Source organism: Myripristis murdjan, chromosome 13 (genome assembly GCF_902150065.1).
Source record: "Myripristis murdjan chromosome 13, fMyrMur1.1, whole genome shotgun sequence".
NCBI lineage: Eukaryota > Metazoa > Chordata > Actinopteri > Holocentriformes > Holocentridae > Myripristis > Myripristis murdjan.
This window is the reverse complement of record NC_043992.1, coordinates 21,938,409-21,958,635: the sequence shown is the minus strand read 5'-3', so window position 1 is coordinate 21,958,635 and position 20,227 is coordinate 21,938,409. Positions and strand designations below refer to the sequence as shown.

Below are 20,227 nucleotides of genomic sequence, written 5' to 3'. Positions count from 1 at the left end.
TTTTACTCATCAAGTAGTTGTTACTGTACAAATGTGCAAGGATATAAAAAGAAGCCGTAAGACCCAGGGCTTGGGCCTTCAAGTTTTGGGTGTGAGGTGTAGGTTTTAATCATTTTGTGAGTTGAAGATTTAGGAGTTTATGGCTGAGAGGTTGCAAGATTGAAAGTTCTTACTTGGTTCCCTCCTCTGCAACACCTTCGGCTTCAAGTTTCCCTTCCTCCTCCATCTTTTCCTCTGACATCAGTTCCTGTTTCCTGTGTCGACGGAGACATTTCACAACGACCATGGACAGGATGACCAGAGCCAATGCTCCGCCTACTGATGCCCCAATCGCAACTGCAATGGTTGAGTCCCGAGGAGGGGGAACTGGAGAGATGAGACGAGGGTAGAGGGGAGGAAATGAGAGGGTTAAGTATTTTGTAGACAAAAGATGGAGACAAGTAATGCTGGCTAAAAGCTCTGTTGGGCCGATTAAATAGAGTGGAAAGAAAATGCTGCTGAGTTAGCCTGTGTTATATGCATGTGCGTGTGTGTGCTTGTGCGTGAGAGAGAGAGAGCAAGAGAGATGCAAAGGGACTGATTTTAACCTCCTCCTGATCATTAATAAGTAAACAGCTGACTCATCACCAGCACGTCTTTAGGCTCCAGGACATGCACGCCTGCACACACACACACACATACACACACACAAAGATATAGGGTTATTTTATGGGATTTCTGGGATCTTTGTTCGACTCCCTAGTGATTACAGAGACCATCATGTATTTATAAGGTCAGAGGTTTGATGGCTATGACAGCCATATTTCCTATCAAAATGTCCTCGATTAGCCACTGAATCCCTTTCCTCTGAATAAAAGCATCACTTAAATGCTTAAAAAGAAAAAAAAAGTCTCAATAGAAAAGGGGAGTTTTGTAACAAGAAAATCCGCCTCTTCCTTGCTGAGTCATAAAAGGTGCAAAAAGCTCACCAGGCTCTATAGCCCTTGCTGAACAAAGTGATTAGTTATGAGGAAGTATGAGGCTTTGTCTACTACCTGTGTTGGTATCTATTCCTAAAGTTATTTATTTAATTCTTTTAGTAATTTATTTGAAAGATGCAATGCAAATTAACATTACATCATTTCAGATGGTTACAAAACAAGCTGAAACACTGTTTTTGAGTGTAAAGGAGATTATAGCTATTTCTAGCTATTGCTTTTATTAGACAGAAAACAGAAATAGATGTACAGAGTGTTGTCTAAAAATAGTGGAAATCAAATTTTCCTAATCTTTCCTAAGTTGTACAAACTGGCAAGTCAAGTCATGTCCACATTAGTGTTTAATCAATAATTAAGTAATGAATACAGTTTGTATATATATTTTCAGTGTGTAGTAGTTTTTATTAGTGAGGAGAAAAGAAAACTGAGAAGTGTGTGGTGCTTGTGCTCATACACAGTGGATGCTAGACTACATCATCTGTGTCTAACTTTTGTATTGTGAGATTAAAATCTCTAATCTGCACACATTAAGTATAGCTCGATCTGCTGCTGCTGATGGTTTGAACATACAGCCAAAATGTTAACAGCTCTATCAACCTATACAAAAGAACTGAGCCGTCTGCCTCCCTCTACAAGCTAAAAATTTTGGCTTATATTGTGCATCTCATTCCTCATGCCCTGTTTTTGTCATGCACGGGCTGTTCTCTGCCATTTTACAACAGTGTCAGCTTTTGAGAAATATAAATTCACTGCAGTGTTCTCCAATCCTACTGGGAAAAGTCTCTTCTGGCTCCTTTTTTTATCACTGCAGCCAAGTGCAGTGAATCTGCGTGTGTGTGTGTGTGTGTGTGTGTGTGTGTGTGTGTCTGTGTGTGTGTCTGTGTGCGTGTGTGAGATATCTTTACTGTATGGAAGAAAATTACTTAGAATACTTATTCATTACAAACGATTTACACTTAGGGTTGAGCCAGAGTCATTTTATTGATTTAATCTTTCTTCAGTTAGTCCCATTTAAATTAAAGAATCTGTCTCCAGGGAGAATCTGATCATGAACACATAATTATGCCAAATCAAAGTTCCACACCAACAGCATGCAGCAATGTACAATATAATAATCAGACTTAAATGGACCATACCACTGATTTTTCATTATCTACAATATCTACAAAATGTATATACTTTACATTTCTGCTAATCTTTTTCCAAAGCAAGCAGTCGTATTTTAGAAGTAAGATATAATTTTTCCTACCTTTTATTCAGTCACTGGTTTCCAGTCATTGCACAATATGAAAATGAACTTAAAGAGACTTCAAACTTTCCTTGCACCATTATTTCATCACCGTAATAAAGTCTTCCACATTAGTTTTCCTGAAAGCAGCAGCACTGGCTTGTCTGGATGAATTTGGGCAGAGTGAAATGTTCTCTCTGCTGGGAAACAGTCCCCAGGGAAACATTTGCTTTAGACAGCGAATTATTAGTTCTGTGGTTTATGAATGGCTACTCTTTTGTTAGCTGCATGTTTCACCCAATACAAATTAGCACATTTAAGCCTAAGTAGAGCGCGTACCACATATTAAGACTGTATCCTTACTGCAGTGGCCTGGGTTTGAATCTGTCCATCTATATAGCTGTCTATATCTATTATCTATATTTATCTAAATCAAGGGGACAAGATTAAATGTTGTCTTTCTTACCGTCACATGAAATGATTTGTTGTTTGTGGTTTGCAATGTAATGAAGAAGGTGGGAATTGTGTAATGCTGGAGAACTAAAAACTTTTGTCTGTTAACATTAGTGGTCAAGACTGAAAGGCAACTCATAGCAAACATGACACTGCCGCATTGTTGATATTGTTGCACTGTAACTTGTAGTAAATCAGCCAGATATTCAAAATCACTGGTATGGTCCTTTAAGTTTACATGAAGCAGACTTTAAGGTTATATATATATATATTAGTGAGGATTAGGGTTGTTGTCAGTGGTTAGATATCGAATGTTAGGTATCACTGGAATTACAGAAAGAAGTTTTTGAGTATCTTACGTTCGGTGACAACGTTGAGCTGTATGACACCATGTCCCTGGATGCGGTCTGGGGGATTTCTCACATAGCAGTTGTAAAAGCCCTCATCCTTCCAGCTGGACATCTGATAGAGTGATTGACAAGTCGTTCTTTTCCAAATTCCCGGCAAACACAACTCTCTCCCCAAAACGGTCTGAACGCAGAGGCACCATTCCCTTCTTACTGTAGTATGTCATAAACTGGTGACAGAAAGACAAAGACAGATTCCTTGTTTGGGTTTGAGTTTGAAGACATAGGTAGGCTATTCATGATTTCAGGTCAGGATTGATATCCATCCAGAAATACTGGGCTCCTTGTCTTATTCTTTGCTGAATGCACACCTGTGCTAGTTTTCCACACACATGTGCTGACCTGGCTCTTCTTGGTTTGACAAGGCACTTCAGCCCAGTGCATAAGGGATTTACGTTTCCATTGCAATGGGGCTAACATGCTTAAAGGGGTGTCTTTAGCTAATGGCGGAGATTGCCTGTGGCGTGCTGACTAGTTTTTCCTCCCCTCTCTAACAGCACCTCACGTGAGTGCTTTATTTTCAAAATATCAATAAGACCAACTCAAAATGGCTGCTTCACATGGACAATTGAACTAATACCTATACATTAGAGCTGGAGAATATGGCAAAAAATCGAAAGCTTGATTTTTTCATGATTTATGATTTTAATTAAAATTTTCTTGTTTTTGGGTATGATCAAGTGACTGGTGATTTGTGCATGCACTTGGCTGCTTATTACTTATTTTATGATTCAGCTCTTTTTTTTTTTTTTTTTGCATTGATTTAAAACATAAATCCAAATTAATTAAACAAATTAATTTATTTATCTCCTAGCTCTTTAATAACTTCCAGGAACTAATCTTGTGGGTAAATTCTGGAATTTCCAGAAATTAAAGCATAAACATTACTTAAAGTAATAGTTTGGATTCTTATACATGTAGTGGTATTTTTATCTATGCAAGTGGAATACATCCACCAAGTTTGGTTCATTTACCCCTTCCCTGTTGCAAGAACAAGAGCTTAACCATGAGTGTACTGCTTTCAAATGAATAAACAGATAGAGACCAGGAACCAACAAGATCTTGAGAGACAGCACAAAGCTGAAACTTTGTTTTGAAGGGTACACAACAATACATGTTTATTTTGGTTTAACTTTCAGCGCTCTTTTTAGCAGAAAAGCTTTTTGCTTCCTGTAAAAAATCATGTTGTTGCCTAGTCTCCCTTTTGGCATTTCCCTGGCCCCTTGTGCCTGGAGGCCTATTGTATGCCTTTCCACCCCTTGACCTTCTTTCTCCCTTTCTACAGAGACTGCAGGTAGAGAAGGTCAGGGTAATCTTGGTGGCTACGAAATAGTCTACATGATGTGGTTTTCAGTAATTTCAGCTCTCCTGGATGGGACCCCAATGGGAACTGCTGGTTTGACGGGATCTGCTGTTGCAGGTGCATAAGACTTTATTCCACCTATTTCCTGGTCTCATTCTTTGGGCTTGACCTCTGAGAGGTCTGGGTTTTTAGCCCTGGGACATTCAGCACCAGTGGTGCTGACCATGCAGGATCTTTTTGGTGGGTAGTGTTTGTGTGTGGGTAGTGTGACAGGAGACACCTGGACCTCCTCCTTGTATTGAGCTGGAAGCAGGTAAATCCCCAGTTACTCTTAAGGGCATGGTGGCAGCCATCGAAGCTCGCTGTGTTGCAGGTCATCAACCCTTTGGGGTTTGCTTAGGCCTGATTACATGGTTTCTTAAGGATGGCCCTAAACTCAAGGCTTCTGCAAGAAAGCCTTCAGATCACACTTAGGACCTGGACAAAGTTCTAGGAGACCTGCAGCAGACTCTCTTTGAACCACTCGATTCAGCAGACCTGAAATGGTTCAATCGATCAAGGCTGCTTTCCTTTTGGTTATTATATCTGCGAGAATGGGCCAGCTGCAAGCTTTGTCAGTCCATGGCAACTGTTGCCTGTTCTTTCCTGAGAATGTGGGGGTGGTGCTAAGGCCTAATCCCTCATTTCTCCCAAAGGTGCTCTCAGAAGCTGACTTGCAACTATCCATTGAGATGCGGGCCTTGCAGTCCCATAAATGCAGCAAGACAGTTCTGTAGACCAACAGCGTGCAACATTGTGCCCAGTTAGGGCTTTGACAGAATACCTCTGCAGGACTCACCCACTAAGGCAGACAGACCAGCTGTTAATTTATTTCCAGCAGGCTGTCAAAGCAGAGACAGTCATGCTGGATTGTGGAAGCAATCCAGCAGCATAGGTCGACAGATTTGCCAGTAATATCAGGGGAGCAGGCACATTTGACGGCGAGGCGAGGTGCCTCTCTTGCTGATATATGTGCTGCTGCCACCTGGGCAGCTCCATCGACCTTCACCAGATTCTACAATATTAATGTTGCAGCCAGCACCGCCTCTGGAGAACTGGTGCAAACCAGACATGGATGCTTACATTCATTTGTTCACCTGTGGCTGGGCCTCTTCTGCCAGATTCCCAGTTGGGGCAATATCTGTATCCCTTTCCTATCAGCGTAACATCTTGCCGGTTGGCTTGGCCAGCTTCTTCCCCTCCCAGTACATGTCTTAGCATCTGTTATTTATTTTCCTCACATGGTTACTTACTTGTCTTATGATGTATATAGTATCTACATAGCCTTCACCCGGTAAATATGTAAGGTCACTGTAAAAAGAAAGGCCCTGATATCACAACACTGATCCATTGCAAAGAAACTCCCTATGAAGACCTTCTTACCATCTCTTCTGTGTCGTTTAATGTTTCCTGGTAGGTCCAGTTCATGGCAAACTTGGTGACATCCATCTTATAACAGGAAGTGAATGTGCACGAGATTTTGACCGTTGTTCCATTCAGTGCATTGATCTTGCTGGCCACTAGCACATCCATGCTTGAACAACCTGTAAATGAAAACACCACCAATAATGTTAGTAGCTGCCAAAAACAAACAAACAAACAAACAAACAAAAAAACAAACACAATTTTATAAACATAAATACGTGTACACACACACACACACACACACACACACACACACACAATGAACAGAATGCTGTACCACCTGATCTGACCTTATCTAATCTACTTCAAATCTGCTTCAACCTAGAAATCTGTAGATCTCTTCAAATTATGAATAATGCAGCATCATATCTATACTTTCAAATGTATGGAGAATTAAGGTGTTAATAATTTTTTTTTGTTTTAATTTGTCTTGTGAATGGTGACATATTATTGCATTTGCAATTTGTATTTGCACTTTTGTGCAAGCTGTCTAGAAACTCTGGGAGTTAGACCTAAAATATGAAAGCTGTTATTGGTCATGCATATCTACAACAAGAAGTAACTAAGTAAGTTTATTTTTGGTTGGAAGTTGATTGAAGAAAGTGATCAAATTCTTTGCATAATCAGTAATTGCTGCAATAGTATTCAAATACAGATGTAAGAGAGAGCTAATCAAGTTATTTGCCTGTTGTACAGCACAGTGCCTTATTTATATTATCTACAGGTGTGTGATTACTGTATATTGATTTGTATGCTTGCTAGACAGGCAATATCTACCTGTGCTGTAGATATAAGACTGTCAGAGGTCCTTGTTGCACCTATCAGAAATGTCTGTGGTAATAACTAAGCATTTTATGTGTCACATTCAAGTGAACAAACAGGGAAAAAACAGGGATCTCAATGTGTGTCCTGTGTATTTGTTCATGAGAAAATCTGTTTTGGCTGTAGGAACATATTTTTAACCACTGTGAGGATACAAATTGGAAAAGATGTATGGAAGCACCAGTGAAAGTGATGGCTGAAATGAGAGATACTGCGATTCTACTCATATAACAGAAGAGTGGCAAGAGTTGTGTAAGCCCTCTGATGTTTCAGCAGTGTAGTCAGAATATTTTTTCCTTTAGGTTTACACTGCTGAGTATTGTGCTGTGTCATGTGCTCTATCTGGAGCGTATCTGTCACGCAGACAGTAAGCTGATGTGAATTTGTTGCTCTCTTTGACTCACAGAACTGATTCAGGTGTGAACAGATTTCTATAAAGATTGGCAATTATGAGGTCTAATCATTTTTGGTACCAACCCAATTACAGATGAAGTAATACGTCAGCTAAAGCAGTAGATCTCAATCCTGGTCCTCAGGACCCTGAGCTCTGGTTTTTAATCTAGCCATCTAATCAGTGATTGATTATTACTTGGGACACCAGATGAATGCAATTAATTGGCTGGTAGAAAGCCAGCAGTATTCTTTCTTGTGGACCAGGAGGACTTTTCTTTTGCATGAATTCTGCCAAGATCTAAGAACATTTTTTATATCAACAGTAATTTGTTTTTAGAGAGAAAAATTAGTTTGTCCATGTATCATTGATAAAATTTGGTTAAAAACATGAGTAGCATAATATGGTCTGCATATTTCTGATGAATAATTAAGAACAGAGACACCAAAACAAATATGAGGTGCCGGTAGAGTACAGGTTTTGCAACTTTTCACTCCAATAAAACAGTAGAGCGAGTGCTTTGACTGATTAGTTCTTCCTGTCTGGTTTAGGGTCTGTCAGACAATAAAACAGCCTGGTGATATAAGACTTTGGCTGGAATGAAAACCTGCAGACTCACGGTCCTCCAGAGTACATGGTTTGACACCTTTGGTGTCAAACAAGCCTGTCAACACAAGCCTTAAAGGGCCGAGGTGTTATGTGATATCTAAGTTTTGTATGAGACAGGAGACAGTAATACAAGGTACTGCCTCCACATTTATGCATATCAGCTGTTGCTGTTTTAGGCTCATAATCAGCATCTCTCCAGAGTAAAAAAATAACAGGCAGGTGAAACTCATTGGATGTGCCATATTTTCATAGTGATGCGCTTCAATTTGACTGTATGTAATCAAATGGATATTACAGCTGCTCCCCCCTCCTCCTCCCTCTCTACTGCTGCTCTACACACCCAATATGTAGCATTTTTCAAACTAGCAGGGTAGGAGGAGACAAAAACAAACTGGGAGTACAGTCACACTGTAACTTGAAAATGACCTGTTTTTGATTATAAGTCGTAATGAAATGAATTCCATCATTTAGTTTGAAAATGCTAATTATTTTACATGGCATATGCATGGTAGTATACATGATAGAAGCATGGTGTTTTGATAATTAATTTTCTAGTTTAATCTCTATCATCCATTTATTGAGTTTTTGAATGAAATTGTGGCTACTTGGGTAGACACCCTATTGTTTGATGGACTTCACTGTAATTAGGCTTAATCCTCTAATAACATTACCATAGCAGGCCCTGCAAAGTGAATGTATAAAGCAATGTTGATTGTTATGTTGTAAAGTAGTGAACATGATTTTATTGTGTTTTTCATTGTTGGATGTTTATTTATATTTTCATTTGAAAACTTGGAGGGATTAGGCTATCTTAGTCTTTAAACTTAAAATGACCCCATTGTCCAAATGGTGGCACTGCATTCAACTTTAAAATGCATGACTCACTCTTCAGTTCTTTGACATCACTGGTCCGATTGTGAACAAATGGTACATTTTGTCACAGTGTTCTGGAGTTTGTAATCAAATGTCCAAATTTCAAAAGACAGAAGGACAGAAGGATACGACATATTTACTCCCATGTTCTTGCTTAGGAAGACTGGCTCTTTCTTTCTTTCTTTCTTTCTTTCTGAGCCAGTCATAGGTTCTGACTATGAAATATTTTACCTGACTCAATTCAAATCTACTTTGAATTGCAGTAAACATATAAAGTATAAAATCATAAAGTGAAAAGTAAAGAGCAAGTACTGCATCCTATATCTTTGCACTTACAGTCATATAATTTGAAAAGAAATGGAAGAAACATTTAGTTCCTCAAGTTTCCTCCTCCCATCTAACAGCTCTCAGCATGGGCTTGCACTTCCCAGACAGAATCTGTGTTTCTGCATGCGTGTGTGTGTGTATATGTATATGCATGTGTGTGTGTGTGTGTGCATGTGTGTGTGCGTGTGCGTGTATAAAAAAGAGAGACGGGACTCTGCACCATTCTCTCCTCTGCAGTTGGGTGTTTCTGGCTCCCTTCCCACTGCTGCTGCACCACTCTATAGGCCTGCCTCTCTGCACCACACATACACACAATCACATCCAACACACACACACACACACACACACACACACACACATGTGCACACACACTTGCAGTTTTTACAACTCCACCCACCACCCATATGTATAATTTACACACACAATTTTCAATGCAGCCATCACTAGCCCCGACAGTCAGGTGTCTTCTGCTGCAGTACAGCACCTGCTCACTCTCTCTCTTTCAAACACACACACACTCACTCACACACACGCACACTTGCATTGTCAGCAGTGAGCTAAGCATGCTAGCAGTGCCATGTCAATGTTGTCCCTGCATACAGACCTGGCTGTTTTACAGAAACACAAGTGTCCCAACATACAATCACACGCCACTGACACACATACATGTATTCACACATAGATTTGCCTTATTACTCAAACACAGACACAAGCTATACAGTCTGAGATATGGTTTGATACAGAGCTCCTGCTGCTGCTGACTCAGCAATCCTATCAAGTGAGAGAGAGAGGGAGAGACAGAGAGACTTGTTAAGAGATGAAATACTGCAGTGAAGCAGCAGCCTCATGCTACTCCTCCCTCTCCCTGCCCCTCCCTCTGTCCTCGCCCATCTTTTTTCCACCTCAGCTGCCTCCTCTCACACCTCTTCTCTAGCCACTTCCTACATACTTCCTACCTTTGTCTTGCCCTTTACCTCTATCACCTATTTCCCTATACTCTCATCTACCTCCCTTGCTCACTCTCTCTGCCTCTCTCTCTCTCTCTCCCTCTCCCTCTCCCTCCCCCTTCTCTTTCCCTCCATTGTTCCTGACTGTCTCAAGGTCACTGCAGAAAAAAAGGTAGAAGGAAGGTAGAGCAGCCCTCTGATCTGTTATGTAATTTTTGTTTTGCCCTCCCCCGCCTCTCTCTTTCCAGTCTATGTGTCCCCTCTCTCATGACTTAAAATAATGGTGAGGCTTGTAACAGACTGCCTGAGGGTGATCCAGGTAAAGGAGATGTCACCTTATTGATGGGTAAATGAAGGTATGGAGGCAGACTTTAAAAAGCAGACATGAATTGTATATGTGAGCCTCTCAGAGAATATTCAAGACAAGTTAGAATTGACTTTGTAACATGTATAACGATATGTGACACATGTACTGGTGTGACTGCATTGCTTCTGTTTTTTGTTTTTTGTTTTTTTTTTCCTATTAATGATACAGCATCCACAGACCATCAGCCACAGGAGGCCTGTGGTCAAAAGTGGTTTACTGATAAAAGGAAGCTGGCATTAACCACAAAGAACAGAACGAATTAATGCAGTTTGTCAATAGACAGTCTAATGCAACTTAAAGACCCTCTCCCATGAAAAATATGTTTTCAATCTTGTTAACGTGTCCATGTGGTGTTTTTCCTATGCTACAGGACAATATGCAGTCAGTGCCATGGCTGAGTTTTTCTGCTTCAAAACTGCAGTGTGCTAAGGACAGTGTCAGAAAGTCAAATTCACACAGGCAAGGTTTATGACGTCATAAACCTGAGAAAGCAATCCCATCAACTGACGGGGTGTTGCTTTCCATATCATTAGCACAACCCCTCTGGTGAATGTTTTATTTTCAAAAAAATCAACAAGACCAACTTGGAATGGTTGCTTGTAACTAAGAGACTTGCTGAAAAAAACATTTTTTTACATGGATAGATTATCAAATACAATACAAGTTACAAGCCAGTGTGCAAGCCGGCAGGGGTTGGGCTGGGACTCATATTCATAGATCTGTGTATACTTAACGAATGCAAGTTGGAGAATTATATCTAAGCCTTTTTAAGACATGAATGGATGCTTTTTTCATGGAAATATCTTTAAACATGCAATATACTTGAAGAAGAGATGATCTAAAGGGCTTTAATCGATGGCTGGAGGGGGACTTTAATGTCATAAAGACAGACATTGTGGAAAAAGACATGATCATGCGCAACAGACATGCCTTTTGTCATTAGTACAGGTTGTTGTTATTGTTGTTGTTGTTGGTGGTGGTGGTGTGTGTGTGTGTGTGTGTGTGTGTGTGTGTGTGTGTTGTCACGAGACACGACATACACTGAGCACCACAATAAAAGTGGAACAGCTTTAAATTTCCCAGCGTGTTTCAGCATCATCACCAGTCCGTTGCATTTCTTCATGACAGCTAAGTTTCAATGTGCAAATATTTTAAGCAAATCCAGGAAAAGTTCCACAAAAACAACAGTGGATTCATCCTAATGCACTGGCCTGGCTTGCTTCCCCGCTGACCAGATCTAAATCCAACTAAGCATCTGTGGAACAGCAGGGACCGAGCTATTCCAGGGATCCACAACCAGTCAGCCTGACAAGCAGTGGAGGGCATTTGAGTCACCGTGGGCCAGCAGCCCCTCATCTACAACTTCTAGTGTTTGCTATGATTTCAAGCAGGTCCAAGGGCAAAAGAGTGTAAGTGAACATTAAGAAGATAGTCCTAAAATTTGGTAAAATCTCGTCAAATTGTAAAAAATTTTCTTCAGGGTAATTTGGTGTACAAAAACAAACAAACAAACAAAAAGTGTGGAAATCCACTCTCAGCTTTAAAACTCATGCATACAACTTAATCTACAAACTCGGTTTTAAAATGTGTGTGTAGCCGTCTGTATTCAAACTTTTATAAACCATAAGCATGATTTGAAATTTGGTGATGTGGACTTCAAATTTTAAAAAAGCAAAAAAGATTATATTATGTCATAATACCGTTTTCTCAGATGAAAGAGTGCAACTTGGACATTGGGAAAAAAACATTAGACAATACTAAAAATACATAAAAAATGTGTAAAAAATAAATCCAAGTCCAGGGGGAACAACAGTAATTAAAGAGGAAAGAGCAGACAACTGCTTTTGTAGTTATGCAGATTAACAGGCGGTTGTTCAAACTCACAGATTACAGATTTGATGTCCTAAAGCAGACATCAGGAGGAGGCACATGGCTCTCCCTGACAGGGCTCCCAGAGGGGAAGGTGTGGTGTGCCCGTGACACCAATGATGAGTGCAAAAGAGTTTAAATCTAAATAAATGAGCCTAAATAATTAATGAACGTATGAATGAATTTGTGATTAAACATGCAAGATTAATGCCATCAACTAGCTTGTTAAAGTCCACCTCGTGCTAGGTGGGGTTTAAATGTACTGTAGAAATACAACTGTCTTAAATCGCAAGGTGACGCACAGACTTCTTTGATTGTCTGTTTGTGCGGGTAAATGTAAAGCAGGCCATATTTGCTGTGTGATAAGCAGAGATAACAGCTAAACCTGCACAGCTGATCAGATATATGATCACGAAGAAGGACAGAAAAAGATGAACACAAACATCATTTCAGGACAGAACCAGAGGAACATTCACTGTCATTTGATAATGCTCCCTAATCTGCGATGCATAGGTGACCTGTCAATCACCAGGCATACACATTCTTAAAGGATAATTGTGGTATTTTCAGCTTGGGTGCTATTTTTCCACCTTTTGGGGCCCACATGACCAATAGGGACAAAAATATTTGGAATTGATCCATTATTTAGCAAGATCACCACATCTGGCAGGTAAAAAAAGGGCTGCACTGTTATCACATGGGGCAAGTTCGGCCGTCAAATAACTTCCACTACAAGTGCTTGTTTTTGCCACTGATAGGCTCAGGTTTTTATTCTGTGTGTCTGCCAACATTATGGAAAGAATCTTTACAGAGACAGACGTGTGCACCACCTTAACGGGAGTACAGAAAACATAGTTTAGTTTTAAGATAGGGACACACTGAAGTTGTGGCTGTTTGCGCTACAAATGGACTGAAACACTCCTGTCTACACACTTTGACTTGAAGACCATCAGCTCTTGGCCATTTTGTCCAGGATTACAACTCCCAGCCAGAAAGAAATCCTAGATCATAGCACTTTTACCTAAAGAAAAATGCTGTTCCCAGAGCAAAGAGATCTGCTGCCAGCAGAGTGGATAAATGTTATTAGACTTTCACAAAAATGGCTCGCTCCATAGGGAACCTTTCCATAATGTTGCCAGATATAAATAACAGCAGTCTGAGCCTGTCAGTGGCATTGGACCCAAAAAGATGGCAAAATAGGGCTCAGGTTGAAAATATCAGAATTATCCTTTCACAACCTGGTGTCATAAAGTCATACAATTACATACCTACTACAACCAGGGCTAAGTGCTACATCCTAGCACATGGTCATGTGCCATGCAGTAGTACTTGTAGAAAAAAAAAATATTGAGTATATATTCTTGTGCAGAGAAATATGGGCTGTGGTCCCACTGACTTGCATGGAGATGAGAGAGGTTTCAACTTGTTCTCCAGAACTGTCTCTGCAGCTGCTAATGAACTGCCCTTACAACTCACCAGCAGTTTTGGCCATTAGGTATGGAGACTTTTTGGTACGATGAAACAAAGCAGCAAACTCAAACACCCCTTTTTTCAAGTGTATGATCACAATGATGACAGACTTGACCACCTTGAAAAGACAATAAACCTAAAGGTAAATTCTTTCACTGTGGAGGCTGATGAAGACGAGGGCTAATGAAGCAAAAATATCGCTCACTAAATCAAATTTGGTTCCTTTGATATCTTGATCTAATTGTATCCATGCAGCCAGAGAAGTTTACATAGCATAAATGCTGTTGGTGAAATTTTCTTTCCCAGTGATTGTCTTTTGAACCCTACACTGGAATAACCCCTCGCCTTACTTGCAGATCTATGATTGTTTAAGGGTAGTTTGGAAATTACCGTGTAATACAAGCAAACAATCAGTGGCCTATGAATAGAATGACTTAATTTTAAATGAAATTACTAAAATGTGATTAGAAATATGAGACACTTTGAGTTTCAGTATTAACACCATCACACCACAGCTGTGTTTTCCGTTTGCAGCACATTTCCATATTCTGTATATGCGTGTTGTCAAGTTGGTTTTATCAGTCTGCAACATGATCAGTGATGTTACGTGCCTGTCAGCATGTTATTGCATGTGTTCTGTCATTTGGGTTCATTTGGTTGGTTTACTTACACAAATAGAAACTTTATAAAAGATACAAAATACAATTAGCAGGGAAATGTAAGGAAGAATTGCCTAAAACCCCCCGAGGGCCTTGAAGTGGCATTCTCCAGGCTTGTGTTTCATCTAAATTAGCAGTGGGATGACTTCTCCCGGCGACAACAGAAAATACTTTGAGTGGGAAAAGTCATTTGGAGGGCAAAGACTTGTAAAGAATACATGTTATTAAAATACATATTATTTAACATGTGTTTTTTAACCTGAAAGCGCACACAGATCGTAAAACTGCAAGAATGGATTTCCACACAGGCCTTTATTGCACCGGTGGTCCCCAGGGGGCTTTGTACATGTTAGTCAGCCTGTTGTTATGTTTTGTTGGGGCTCAGTTCTGCTCTGTACTGCTTTGCGGGGCTCTGGCGCCCCCAACTCTGGAGAAACACACACAGTACACTGCATAATGCAGCAGTCTGCACTCTGCTGCCAAAAACAGGGACAGCCAGCAGTCAGTGCAGTTTTCCACTAGAGGATGACATCTGATGGGAACTCCCATGGGAGTTGCAGGAAACCCGTGGGATGGAAAAGCTTTTTTGTACTTGCGTCAGGGATGGAACGGGACAGTGATCATTCTCAGAGGCCCACTTGTTAATATAATCACTTTATCATTAAAAAAAATCATTGAATGAGCCAGCAGTCTGTGATTAGCCTGGGCACTGAATTTGGTTTGGTAAATTTGTATGAAATGTGTTAATAAAAGGGCTAAGTGGTGCTCATCCTAATGTACAGGAAAAACAGTTGGACAGGAAAAACAGAAAGTAGCATGTGATTGAACAATGATAATGCATTCAGCATGTTCAGCACATTTCACTGTATGCCTGTTGGTGTTATATCTCTGTAAACATATTGATATCTCCTTTGTGATTGCTTAACATCTTAGAACATGAAAAATATTGACTCTTTTGAGTGGAAGTAAAAGGCACTTCCCTTCCCTTGTCCTGCTCTACCCTCCACTTGTCCACAGCCATGCATTATTGACAGCCATCTGTACTTATAGCAGAGACTCAGAGTCTGTCACTTTGTTTGGTTTCAAAATTTCCAACCATCAAGCATTACTTAGGGCTTAGGGCTTGACTTGAACCAATAGCACATACATTTGCACACCCAGAGGCACAGATGCAAGCAAGTATTCAAATGGAAATATACACAAAGACTTAAAGCTATTTAGTGGCAGTGCAGGAATACTGCAGAGAAGGATGTGGTGACTCGCCTCGAATACCTGTGTTAGCAGGAGTGCACTGTCTTCTGACGGGCAGCATCAGTATATCAGCACTGAAAGAAATCACTAAGGAATTTACTCCACAGTGCTGCCATTGTATTTATTTAGCTGAACTACAAAAAATGACTCATTCTTGAATTGTTCATTGTTGATTCAATTAAATACCCATTCCCCTGCCTTGTATTCAATAAATAATCAATTGAAATGGTCATTATAAGGATCATAAACATGAAAACATATTTTTTGTGCTAACTCATAGGTGATGCTTTAGATACTCACTTGCAGGTGGTGTTATAGATTCTGAAACAATAAATCAAAAGCTATTTTTTTCTGTTGGTTAAAAATCCAAAGCCGAGTAAAATGGAGCTGGAAAATGAGCTCTGAGAGCCTCAGCACCTGGTGAGTCACTGGTGTTGACCTATAACCCCTTCAAAGTTTACAGCTACATTATGTTCAGATTGTGCTACTGGACAGCAGAAGTCTTACACCTTATAGCCTATTAGTGCCACTAAGGCTAGGCTAATGTTACATTATGTAAGAATATAAATACACTGTATAGAATAATCTTAAAATGACAAATACATCTCTGTTTGTTTGGTGCTACTTGTTTTCATTGGTGATTTGGCATCTATGACACCAAACTGAAGTTGTTATGTGTGGTAGGATTTATAAATCTTCCATAATGTTATGCAACTTTGATTAATCTGAATAGATAACAATAATTTTGGAAAATAAATTGAACGCTTGGTCAGATGACAGAGTATGAGAAAGACAAGGGAGGACTGTGGGTGCCAACAAATTCATTTCCGGCTGGAGAGTTTTAATCCTTCATTCCTGTTTTGTTTTGTCTTTTTTTAGTACTCGACTTTCTGGGAACAGCTGTCGGTGTGCAACCAAAAGGCACTGCTGGGATTTGAACCCAGGATCTCCTGTTTACTAGACAGGCGCTTTAACCAACTAAGCCACAGCGCTGACAAGCAACAAATAACTGGTTAACCAATCATCAGCGAACAGTAAACAAGTTTAACCAATAAACACACTTCCATTTTCAGCTCCTGTGATCATTTTCAAACACGCTCTACAATCTACAACTTGTTTATTATGAGCCGCCTGACTTTGACTAAATTTTAACATTTAACCATCACTGACAATGCTTAATTTATCATTTCTATCTGTTCATAACTATATTTCAACTTGGTTCAACTCTTTAATGTTTGTATCATCTTGCGGCATTTAGACGCTTCTCCTCTATGCCTGTTGTTCTTTGCAACTGCTGCCCTCTAGTGGCGCTATGTGGTAACTGCAATTGTGGAGCTGCTGTGATACTGAACTACAAGAATATCAAAGTCATAGCAATATTGTACATGCATTACATAAAAAAATACCACAAGTTAAGGTAAATGTAAAGTCACTGGAGCTTAACACAGGCACAAAAAAAGTAAAGTCCCTGCAGTAATTTTTGTAGGTCATTTCTTAATTAGGGAAATTATTAAAAATGTTATGTACTTAGTAAGGAACCCACGGACTGAGTGCATAAGCCTAAACACTGAGCATCACTAACGGTTGTCCCAAATGATTTGATTGCTGAACTGCCTGACTGAAACACTGAAATGCACAGCAAGGGATAGTATAATTTCATTTTGTAAACTGTGATATGGAAACGGTGTCATTGTGAGTCTTGTCTTTTCAGTGTATGGTTGCAATTCTCTAGGCAAATGTAATCAATGTCTTAAACAATGGATAAAGGCTTTAAGTTGGTTCTATGCATGCAACCCACCCTACAATCTAAACACCTGCTCTATTTAATTTGCAGATAAATGCAAATTACATATACGAGCAGATAAGTTAAAATGATTCACAATTAACAGTTTAGTTAACTGGTGTGCTCAAATGTTTGATGATACAAGTAATATAATGATATTTAGTTATGTAGGCTTAAACAAGGCATGTTACTGGATCAAAATTAACGCTAATGTGGGTCTATCAGAGGAGTGAAAATATAGTCACACAACCCTTTTGTCGACATCCTGTTGGAATGATATAAACAGGAAAAAAAATGAACCACAGTAAAACTGATAGCTTATCTATGCAACTGGGTTGCCCAGCAACACAAAACTACTTTTGGATATCTATTTTCAGTTGGCATGGGTGAAAAAGCAAAAGGTGCTGGAATTTAAAAATAGACTGATGCAGGTTTTGAATTATGTCCCAAATAATTGAAGTGAAAGATCTGATGAGCCAAGAAGAGAAAGAAAAGTTCAAGGCAGAATTTCACTTCACTGAGGCCTGGTGGGCCAACAACAACGATGATGATCACTGCAGCTCCTGGAATTTCACTCGTCCTTTTGGCCAAGCTGTCATGGCATCAATCCAAGTATTTCCCAACTCTTTCCCTCCAACCATTGTTGAGATGCGCGTGGGATCAAACTGGAATGCTCTTTGTTGTGTCGTCTGACCCTGAGGGACAGCAGCTCTAACTGTTTATGTCTGATGATACTCTTCAAAATCAGATCCTATAAATCAAATTCTCTCATTTCAAGTAAAAGCTACACTGTGTTCTATATAAAATCAAAACATCAGAGACACATTAAGAGACATGCTTTCCTTGAAGCACTGCATGGTAAAGGCTTTTACCCATTATTGATTTTGTTCATTAAATATTTACCAAGGAGGAAATAGATAGATATGTCTGAGAAGGATTTTTAAGCTTAAGAGCTATTGAGGGATGAATTGTGCAAAAGAGGCTCCAGTATCAGAGAAATACACCTAGTGTTTTGCACATGCAGTGTATTAGGCTGTTAGTTTACACTTGTAGTTCTGGTACTGAGTCAACAGAGCACATGCTGCATGCCAGAATAGCATTTATTGGACAGAGACAGCAAGCAGGGAGCGAGTGGAGAGGGACTGAATGACACAGCATCACTTTTTTTTCCAACACAAACTATGTCATACACCCACATTATTAAAAAAATAAAATAAAAAAAAAAAAGCCCTAATTCAGCTGGTTTCCCTCAAGAGCCTGTCATATGGGATCAAGTCTGCTTTTGTTTGTGCATCTGCTATTGGATTTGTAGTCAGGCCCATTTGATCAGCGTTGTGTGCTATGATGCTTTGGGGTTTGATCAGATGTGGGTCAGGCTGTGTGGGAGTATGTTTTGATCTGGTGGCTTAGGCCTATCGTTTTTATCTGTGGATTACTGTCTACCCAGATGAGAGCCCGGGCTAAATTTCATCCTGCTCTCCTCTTTGGTCTGCCTCATGCATTTATAAATTAATGTGTTCACACAGGCCTTTTCCATGAGACAACTCCCACATGTTGTTGTATTATAGTTATACAACTGCTGTAAGCAACACTTCTTTAATACATAACTAGAGCATAAGCTTGATATCCGGGCTTATTTATAGTCTTAACTTGACAAGACGGAGCTGATATGAGTCAGTGTGTGCTGTTATACTGTCAGAGGGCGAAAGCCAGTGTTTATTTTTATGTACGACATCATAATCTTGTTTTCAGTCTGTGATCCAGCAGGTCACTGGAGACGCAGGACAAAATAAGCCCCCAGAGGGAACTAACACAACTGATCGGAAATCAGCTACAATAAATAAAAAAAAAAGTGATCTGATACAAGCACAACGCTGACCACCCTCCCGCCCCCCACCACACACACACACACACACACACACACACACACACACACACACACACACACACACACACACACACACACACACACACACGACTCCGATCATAACCGGAGCCATCAGTCGGCCTTTTAAAGCCGGAAAAATCTCTGATCAGAATTAGCCAAGATAATCTCACATTACAGCTGTAGCCTACATCTCTCTCTCACTCCCTCTCCCTCTCTCCCTCTCTCTCTCTCTCTCTCTCTCTCCAACACACACGTATACATACACAAATACACACGCACACACAGACGCACGCACATAAACGCACTCAGATGTGCAGAAATGCTGATGGAGCGCAGAACGGGGGGCTTAGCGGTTGTCATTCTTTTGTACTATTGATCCGTGTATCAATGTATCAGTGCATCGATCGGCTCGGTGTGGCTGCTAGTTTCTTACCGGAGAGCGACAGCAGCAGCAGGAGCGCGCTCAGCAGCTGAACGGTCCTCCTATCCTGCTCGGCGCAAACCATTTTGTCCCGCTCTGACAAAGAAACACGGCGTCGTTTTGGTCTGAACAAGAAAAAATGGGCAGATAGGGCGAGGCAAGCCTGCTCTTTGTGCGTTAAAAAATGCTAAAAAACTGTTATATTTTTCAGAGGCAGGATATGGCTGGCAGTGTCTGTAGCCTTATGACGGTTGGTCTCACGGTTTGCGGTTTGTTGGCGGTGCGGGCGAGAGGGAGTGATAAACTCCACACTTTCCCTCCCTCCCTCACTCTGGTCCTTCTGCCCCTACTCAGCCAACAACACAACAAAATACAGAGAAAACCAAACCAAACAGAACAGAACAAACAGAACACATGGTTAAATAGAGATGACCAAAATACAAAAGACTGCCAGTAGAGTAGGCCTATAAGAGAATTGAAGAGAATAGGATAGAGCACATGGCTTAATAGAACTGAGCAGAATATACTGCCAATAGACCAGAACAGAGCTGAACACATGCCTAAATAAAATAGAATAGAACAGAACAGACTGCTAACAGAACAGAACAGAACAGAACAGAATAGAGCAAGGCAACACATGCCTAAATAGAATAGAACAGAACATAATAGAGCAGAATAGAACAGAGCACACATAGATAAAATAGAATGCGACAGAATG

The 20,227-nt window shown here is 40.2% G+C and overlaps 1 protein-coding gene and 1 non-coding gene across 2 annotated transcripts in view; both read right to left on the bottom strand.

Moving 5' to 3' along the window:
- The window catches only part of LOC115370598 (sodium channel, voltage-gated, type II, beta), a 29,393-nt gene extending 9,648 nt beyond the window's left edge, over nucleotides 1-19,745 (bottom strand). The window contains 5 exon segments of the mRNA XM_030067696.1: nucleotides 174-366; nucleotides 3,018-3,108; nucleotides 3,110-3,235; nucleotides 5,791-5,951; nucleotides 19,522-19,745. Coding sequence (XP_029923556.1) covers nucleotides 174-366; nucleotides 3,018-3,108; nucleotides 3,110-3,235; nucleotides 5,791-5,951; nucleotides 19,522-19,594 — 644 coding nt within the window. The 5' untranslated portion in view covers nucleotides 19,595-19,745.
- Nucleotides 16,337-16,410, bottom strand: trnat-agu (transfer RNA threonine (anticodon AGU)). The gene has a single exon. It is a non-coding gene; the product is annotated as a tRNA-Thr (tRNA).
- Nucleotides 19,746-20,227: the final 482 nt, after the last annotated feature.